General features: G+C 70.7%; 1 protein-coding gene across 1 annotated transcript; it reads left to right on the top strand.

The window, feature by feature from the left end:
• Positions 1–410: 410 nt before the first annotated feature.
• On the top strand, positions 411–7,844 carry CSPG5 (chondroitin sulfate proteoglycan 5; the record flags this gene model as incomplete). Its single annotated transcript, XM_081996408.1, is given in 15 exon segments — positions 411–480; positions 1,731–1,922; positions 1,925–2,086; positions 2,089–2,166; positions 2,169–2,237; positions 2,240–2,290; positions 2,293–2,505; positions 2,508–2,567; positions 2,570–2,857; positions 2,860–3,034; positions 3,675–3,755; positions 3,757–3,855; positions 4,776–4,834; positions 4,837–4,847; positions 6,878–7,844. Coding segments are annotated over 15 exon segments (1,770 nt in total). The 3' UTR covers positions 7,040–7,844.
• Positions 7,845–8,194: the final 350 nt, after the last annotated feature.

Raw genomic sequence — 8,194 nt, 5'->3', positions numbered from 1 at the left:
GGGGGTGCTGGGGGGTGCTGGTTCTAATGCTGGTGCAGAGATGGCCCCCCCCCCCGCAGAAGCAGTTTTTTTGCGGGGGGTCAACAAGGGATCCTGGTGCTGGTGGGATGCTGGGGGTGCAGCGATGCGCCCCCCTTGCAGGAGCAGACTGGGGGGCTCAGCGAGGGATGCCGCTGCGGGGGGGCCGCTGCGATGGGTGCCCCGGTGCTGTCTCCGGGGAGGGGGTGTCGGTCCCGCTGCCGTGTCCCGGTGCTGCCGGCGCCGTCCCCACTCCCGCGGGCGGGGCCGGTGGCTCCCGCCCGCCCCCAGCCCGGCCCGGCCCCCGGAGCGGAGCGGAGCGGCGGCGCGGGCGGAGCCGGAGCCGGAGCCGCCGCCGGTGCCGGTGCCGGTGCCGGTCCCTCCATGCCGCCATGGCCCCCGCGCCTGCCCGGCCCCGCGCCGCCCTCGCCCTGGCCCTGCTGCTGCCGCTCGGGGCCCTCGGTACGTACCGGGGAGACGGGGCGGGATGGGCCCGATCCGGCACCGGGGGGGGGCCGGATCCTGGCGCGGGGGGGGGGCGATCACCTGTAGGAGGGCGGGGGGCGGGGGGGCTGCGCGGTGCCCGCAGGGGCTGCATTCCTCTGCAGGCGCCGGAGGGGGGGTCCCTTCTAAGGGGGCTGGATCCCGTTGCAGGGAGCTGCATCCTCTTGCAGGGCGGGCTGGATCCCGGGGGGGGGGCTGGATCCCTTTTGGGGTGGGCTGGATCCCTTCGGGGGGGGCTGAATCCCTTCGGGGGGGGCTGGATCCCTTTGAGGGAGGCTGGATCCCTTTGAGGGGAGGCTGAATCCCTTTTGAGGGGGCTAGATCCCTTTGAGAGGGGGCTGGATCCCTTTGGAGGGGGCTGGATCCCTTTGGGGGGGGCTGGATCCCCCTGTGCGTGCATGGGGTGCATCTGCAGGAGCCAGAGGAGGGGCTGGATCCTCTTGTGATCATGCTGGAACCTGAGAGGGCTGGATCCCCCTGTAAGGGGGCTGGATTCCATTGCAGAGGGGGCTGGATCCTGTTGCAGGGGGGCTGGATCCCGTTGTGTGTATGGATTGCACTTGCAGGAACCAGAGGAGGGCTGGACCCCCTTGCAGGGGGCTGGATCCCCTCGTAAGGGGTCTGGATCCCCTTGCAGGGGGGCTGGATCCCATTGTGTGTAGTGGGTGCATATGCAGGAACCGGAGGAGGGCTGGATGCCCTTGCAGAGGGGGATGGATCTATTTGGGGGGGGCTGGATCCCCTTGTGTCTATGGGGTGCACTTACAAGAACCAGAGGAGGGCTGGATCCCTTGCAGGGGGCCGGATCCCATTGCTGGATCCTGCTGTAAGGGGCTGGATCCCCTTGCAGGGGCAGGAGAGGCCGGATCCCCGTGCAGGGCTGCTGGGGGGTCCGGGCTGGGGGCAGCTTGGCTTGGGGGGGACTGTGTTGTGGTGGGGGGGGGTCGCAGAGTTGGGGGTGATGACTGGGTTGTTGTGGGTGCGGGGGGACCCATGGAGCTGGGGCTTCTGCAGGGTTTGCCCCTTCGGTCCCTGGGAGAGAATGTAAAAGACTCGGGGTGCAGCCCCCCCACCCCAATACCTTGTCACAGTGCTGGTGGGTGCGAGGTCGAGCAGGCAGGGATCCGCCAGGACCCCCCAGGCTGCCGCGGCCTCCCCGGGGTGCGGTGGCCCCTCTGACACGTCTTCCCCTCCTTGTCCCCCTCCAGCATCCGAGTGGCCCCCCCAAAATGCCAGCGAGGCCGAGGGGAGAGGCTGGGAGGGCTCCCTGCAGAGCAGCCCCCCACGCTGGGACCCGGCGAGCAGAGACCCCCCGGGGGGGCCCAGCAACGGCACCAGCCCCGGAGGGGCCGCGGCGAGCGGCGAGCCCCCGGCGGGACCCCAGCTAGAGCCCCCCGGGGGGGCACGGCCGCCACCACGGACCCGGCGGCGATGCCAGAGGGGTGCGCGGGGTGCGCCGGGGAGGGCGATGCCAGCGCTCTGCCCCCCAAAGCCGGCTCGGCGGAGGACGGCCAGGCAGCGGTGACCTGGCCCGGCGACGGGGCGACGGTGGCGGTGGCGCTCGGCAGCCCGAGGAGCCGGGGAGCGGCGAGCGGCCCACGCGAGCCTCCCTGCCCAGCCCGGGGGCTTCTGGGGGGCTCACGGCCACCCGCCAAGCCCCCAGCCCCCAGGCGCGGTTGCCACCGACTCGGCCGAATCCGACCTGCTGCTGGCGGCCGGGGCTCGGCCGCGCCGCGGACCCCCATGCTGGGTGACCCCAGCCCCATGCCGGCGCCGCGGGGGACTCGGGGCGTCCCCCGGAGCTCTGGGTGGCCGCATCCAGCCCGGCCCCGGCGCAGGGGGCTCGCGGCCGGACAGATCTGACCTGGCTGGAGGCTTCAGAGCCCGTCACCGCCGCCCCGGGCCCGGCCGAGCTGCCCACCGACCGGACGGCTTCGGAGATCATCGACGTTGACTACTACGACCTGTTTGAGGGGGGCGAGGGGCTGGGGGCTTCCCCGCAGGCGGCCAAGGGGCGGCCGGCTCGGCACGCCGGCGGGAGCCGGAGGGGCGGCCACGCCGTGGGCCCTCCACGAGCTCTACGACGATTTCACGCCCTTCGACGAAGCCGATTTCTACCCCACCACCTCCTTCTACGCTGACGGGGACGAGGAGGACGAGCTGGAGGAGGACGAGGAGGAAGAGGAGGAGGAGGATGAAGATGGGGGGCTGGAGGATGAGAACCGCTACCGGCCGCCCACCGCAGCCGTACCCGGCGCCCAGCCGGCACCGCGGGACCCCCGACCCACAGGCCGCCGCGACGTGGCCCTGCCGCAGCCCTCCAGCGTCACGGGGGGCGGCCCACGGCGCGGCCGCGGCCAGGGGAGCGGGGCCAGCCGGAGAACGGCACCGAGTGCCGGAGCGGTTACGTGCGGCACAACAGCTCCTGCCGCTCCGTCTGCGACCTCGTCCCCAGCTACTGCCACAACGGCGGCCAGTGCTACCTGGTGGAGAGCCACGGGGCCTTCTGCCGGTAAGGGATGGGGACGGGGACCCCGGGCCCGCGGGGAGATGGGGGGCGCATGGGGGCTCTCCACCCCCTGCACCCCACCCGGGTCCCTTCGCCCTCGCAGCCCCATCCCACCGGGGCACCGAGGGGCTTTCCCTGCCCCCCGAGCGGCGGCTGGGCAGGAATTAGGTCAGGGCCGTGCAGCCGAGGCTCTGGGGCCGCTGCGCTAATCAGCCCCGGCAGATTGCGCCCGGGGAGGGCCGGTGCCGGCTGTGCCGTACGGCTCGGCACGCGCCGTGCGGCTGGCGCTGAGCCCGCCTGCACGGGGGGACGCGGGTGTGTGGCGTGATGGGGCTGTGCCCCCCGCCCCGCAGCCATCTCGCTCCCCGCCGCCTCTGGGGCCGGGAGCTGCGGGTGCGGGGGACGAGCATCACCCGGGGGGACCCCGGCCCCGCTCCCGGCATCCCCCACTGTCACGCGTCTCGCTCAGCCCCACTTTCGGGGGCTCACACCTCTCAGGGTGGCCCTGAGGGACCTGTTCATCTCGTCCCCCATCACGACATCCGTGATCTCCCCAATTACCGACGCCGGTGTCCCCCTCGGATGCTCTGTTGGGCGGGGACGCGTTTTTGGGGCGGGGGTCCCTAACCGTGTCCCCTCGCAGGTGCAACACGCAGGACTACACGTGGCACAAGGGCACGCGCTGCGAAGCCATCGTCACCGACTTCCAGGTGATGTGCGTGGCCGGCCGCCCTCGTGGTGCTGCTGCTCTTCATGCTCACCGTCTTCTTCGCCAAGAAGCTCTACCTGCTCAAGACGGAGAACAGCAAACTGCGCAAGACCAAGTGAGTGGCGTTGGGACAGGGCTGGCACCCCCAAAACTGTCCCCAACCGCGCCGGGGTGGCACCTCGATAGCCGCAGAGCTCAGCTCCCGGCAGTGGCACCGAGGCTGGATGCGGACCCGTCCCCGCACGGTGGCACCGCGACCCCCCCGGTGCCGGTGGGGACAAGGTGCCGGCAGGTGGGAAAGCTCCCGGGGGCGGGTGCCCCGCGGGGACGAGGCTTGTGGCTCCTGCTCCGCGGTTAATCCTTTAAAGCTGTTCCTGACTGGCACCAGTTAATCTGCTGCGCTGGGAGCTGGGGCCACCGGCTGGGCTCGCCAGGCTGCCCAGGGGCCACTGGAGATGGTCCCCACTGTGTCCCCGGGGACAGGCCTGGGGAAGGTCGGGGTCACCCCCCACCCCACCAATTGCTGCCCACCTCCCTGGAGCCGGGAGGAGAAAGCCCTCCCCGCCTGGGTCCTTAATGAGCTGTTAATTAGTGTTTGGGAGTGCCAAGTGCAATTAGCAGCGGAGCCCGGTGCCAGCCCATGGCTCTGCCTCCCTGGCCCCGGGAGCCCGCGGCTCCTGCCTGCCCCCGCCTGCCCTCAGGGCCCCCCTGCCTGCGCCTGCCTGCACCTTCCCAGGGGCATTGACCCCAAACCTCCAGACCTGGGGACATTTAGCCCCCCCCAAATCCTCAGAGCTGGGGGCGTGTAGCCCCAACCCCCCAGAGCTGGGAACATTTAGCCCCCCAAATCCCCAGATCTGGGAGTATTTAGCCCCAAACCTCCGTCCCTGGGGACATTTAGCCCCCAGACCTCCAGTACTGGAGGCATTTACCCCCCCCCCCCGACATACGGTTCACCCCAAAACGCGGCCGGGGGCGCGGGGGTGCTCGCCGGCCTCCCCGGTCTCACGGCCACGCTGTCCTCTCCGCCGGCAGATACCGCACCCCGTCCGAGCTGCACAACGACAACTTCTCCCTCTCCACCATCGCCGAGGGCTCCACCCGAACGTAAGGAGGCTCCGCGGCACCGTCCCCGCTTCCCGCCCGCTGTCCTACCCTTGTCCCTCTGTCCGGTGGCGTCTCGTCTGTCCCCTCCTCCTGTGGTCCCGCCGCTGCCTGGGTGACGCCGTCGCAAGCGGGTCCCTCTGCACCCTCCTGTCCCCGTCCCGCCATGGCCACCGCCCCCTCCCCTCGCTGTCGGGTCCTGCCGTGCCGCATCCCGCCCCGACTACCCAAACCGGACCCGGGCCAGGCAGGGGGTCGGTGTCCCCTCCTGCCCGCGTGGCACCCCGGGGAGCCACCATCCGGAGCTGCCCGGTGGCTTCGGCTCCGCGCACGGGTGGCGGGGGCGGCTGTGCCGGCATCTTCGTGTTGGGGACATCGCACCGCCACGCTCGTGGCTCCGACAGACGCTGCTCCCCGGCCGCGGCATCGCTCGGGCAGGACCGGCGGGCGACGGCCGGCAGCGGCGGGCGTTGCCGGAGGATGAGACGCTCCGGGATTCGGCTGGCGTGGTCAGGACGCGGCCGCCTGCGTCCCCCCGAGGCTGCCCTTCCAACCTCCTGCCTTTCGAACCGCAGCAGAGAGAAGCGAAGGGCTCTGCCGAGCGCGAGCCGGAGGAGGAGCGTAGGTCCCACTAGCCTTTGCCTTAGCCCGCCGCCGGTTTTCCCCGTCTTGCGACCGCCTGTAGCAGCCGTAGCGTCTGCCGCCGCTCCGCCCGGCCACCCTGGCAAGAGGCTCCCGGAGCCGGCTCGCTCCCCGCTGCGGAGAGGATGAACCCGGGGATGAATCCGGTGCCGCTCCCTGGCCTCTCGCCGGGGTCTGACCCGTCCCTCGTTCCCCCCGGGATGCGGAAGGCTCGGTCCCGCAGCAGCGCGCGGCGCCCAGGACGCAGCGCGCCGAGGATGCGGAGGGGACCGCGGGGCTGACACCCCTGGGAAAGGACGTGCGGTGCAGCCCCTCCGGCGGGCGACGGAGCTCGGTGCCCCGGCAGCGGTGCCCACCCCACGGGGTTTTGCCGTGGAGCCGATGGCACAAGCCCCAGCGTGGCCGGGCGCCGCTCGCAGGGTCGGTGCCCAGACGACGGAGGTTTCCCGTCCCCGCGTGAGCACGGCCGCATGACACCGGCCCTTGGGCGTCTCCGTCCATCCGCCGCTCGCCGCGCGGCACCAAGACCATCGTAACCGCTACGATGGCGGCGGGTGCCTCACCGCCATGGCCCATCCCGCCCTCGCAGCCCCCCATGCCAGGGCCCATCCTGCCCCGCCGGCCCCGACGGCGACGCCGGGACCATCCGGGAACAGACGTCGCCCAACGCAGCCGGAGCTCGGCCCCGGTGCTGGGGGGGCCGCTCTCCCCATGGCTGTGGGACAAACTCGGGGCGCAGCCCAGCCCCGGGGGGAAGATGCTCCCGGCGGCTGTGGGGGGACGTTGGGAAGAGGCGTCCCCGGCTTTGCCACCGGTGGATCGGGCCGGGGGCACGGCGGGGACGGCTGTACGCTAACGAACCGCAATAAACCCAACCCCTGGGGCCTCCTGCCAGGCGCCGCGCGGGAGTCGCTCATTGTCGCGGGGACGATGAGACGAGCCGGGCTGGACGTGGGGCGAGAAGCTGGGGGGCGGGGGGGCGGCTGGAGAGGGGGGCGGCTGGGACGGCTCCCATGGCTCTCGGGTGCCGTTGGCGAGCGGCTTTGGGTGCTGGGGGCGTCCCGAAGCGGGGTCCCGTGGCGGGGAACAGCAGCGAGTCGCCGCGGGTGGGTCGGACCCTGCCGCCCGCCGGCTCCCCCCGCGCCGTCGGCTCCGCGCTCCCGCCGTGCCGCGCCGTGCGCTGGCTGGGCGACGGTGGTGGGGGTCGCCTGCGGGCAGCCCTGCCTGCTGCCACGAGCTGCCCGCGAGGAGGCACGGCCCGGGCGGGGATGCCGGGATGCCGGCGGGGACACCGGTGCCTTCGCCCGCTCCCCGCCGTGGGTCACCCCCCCATCGCAGCGCCGCGCCCCACGGCACGGCCGTCGCCTGACCCGCCCCGTCTCTCCTGGCAGGACGACGCCGGTGCTCCCCACAAGCTGCAGGACCCCCTGAAGCCCTGCCTGAAGGACGAGGAGCCATTTCACATCCACAACTCGACGTCGCCCAAGCACGACGGCGGCAAAGGGGAGCGGGACGGCGGCGAGCTCAACTGCCTGCAGAACAACCTGACGTGAGGAGGCGAGCGCGGGAGCCAGCCCTCCCATCCCCTGCTGTACAGATCTCCCGTCTCCTCCCCACCCGGTATCTCTTTTTCCCGCTCCGTGGCATGCTTTGGTGTGTTTTGTACAGAGGGAAACAAGAATTAATTAATAATTATACAAAGCCAAAGGCTGTCAACGGCCTTTGGCCGCGTCGTGTCGTGGGGGTGTTTGGTTTGTGCTCCGTGTCTATCGCTTGGGTTAGTTCAGCGCTGTGATTTCTAAATCTTTGCTGTTCCCCAACTGACTTTTTTTGTACTTTTACCCCACTTTTTTGAAATACAAGTAAAAACAACAACAACAAAAAAAGAGGAAGATCTTGAAATAAAACTTTTTTTTTTTTTAAAGTTAAGTCTTGCCGGTGCCTGCGATCTCCTGACACAGACACAGCAGGTTCGGTCCTTGCTCCCCCGGCCCCCCCCGCGCATCACCCAGGGGGTGGTGGGTGCCCGGTCCCCCCTCCCTGCCCTCCCCAGCTTTGCCAGGGGTGCAACGCATCCCACCGGAGTGGGGACCCCCTGGGGTCCCGCCACCCTGGACACGCTCGGGCGCAGATGGGACACCCCGGGATGTTTGGCAGAGGCGCCTGGGCTGCACCCTGCTCACGGGGTCCGCTCCATCCCCGTCCCCGGCACGGGGTCCCCCGGCGAGGCGTGGGTGCGCGGGGGAGTGACCGTCACTGACAGCGTGCTCCCGGCCACCTCCTGCCCAAACAGCCTCCGTTAGATGGAGCTGCCCGGGATGTCGGTGGGATTTTGGGCTCTGCAGCCGAAACGCCCCGGGGTTGTCACCCCTCAGCTCCTCATCTCCATCCGGCAAAACCCCTTGGCAGCTCTGGCAACGTTGGCCCAGGTTCTGCCGGTGTAAATCAGAAGCAGCCCCCCCCGACGGCCATCGCCCTGCCCTGGGACCGAGCGCGGAGGGGGGTCTCTCCCCAGGGAACCCACCACTCTCCCCTCCGGCCGCGGCTCCGTCTCGCTTCCCGCGGGAGCCGATTTCTTCCGGAGACGGATTCACCCACGAGCCAAAACTCATGGCTCCTCGGGAGAGAGGAAATGAAGCAATTAATCAACATACAATATTAAGCGTGCCGTGCGCTGGGGATGCGGCCAGCGAGCTCCCCAGGGCAGG

This window comes from Phaethon aethereus, assembly GCF_964289735.1.
Source record: "Phaethon aethereus genome assembly, chromosome: 2".
NCBI lineage: Eukaryota > Metazoa > Chordata > Aves > Phaethontiformes > Phaethontidae > Phaethon > Phaethon aethereus.
This window is presented reverse-complemented; position numbering and strand designations above follow the sequence as displayed.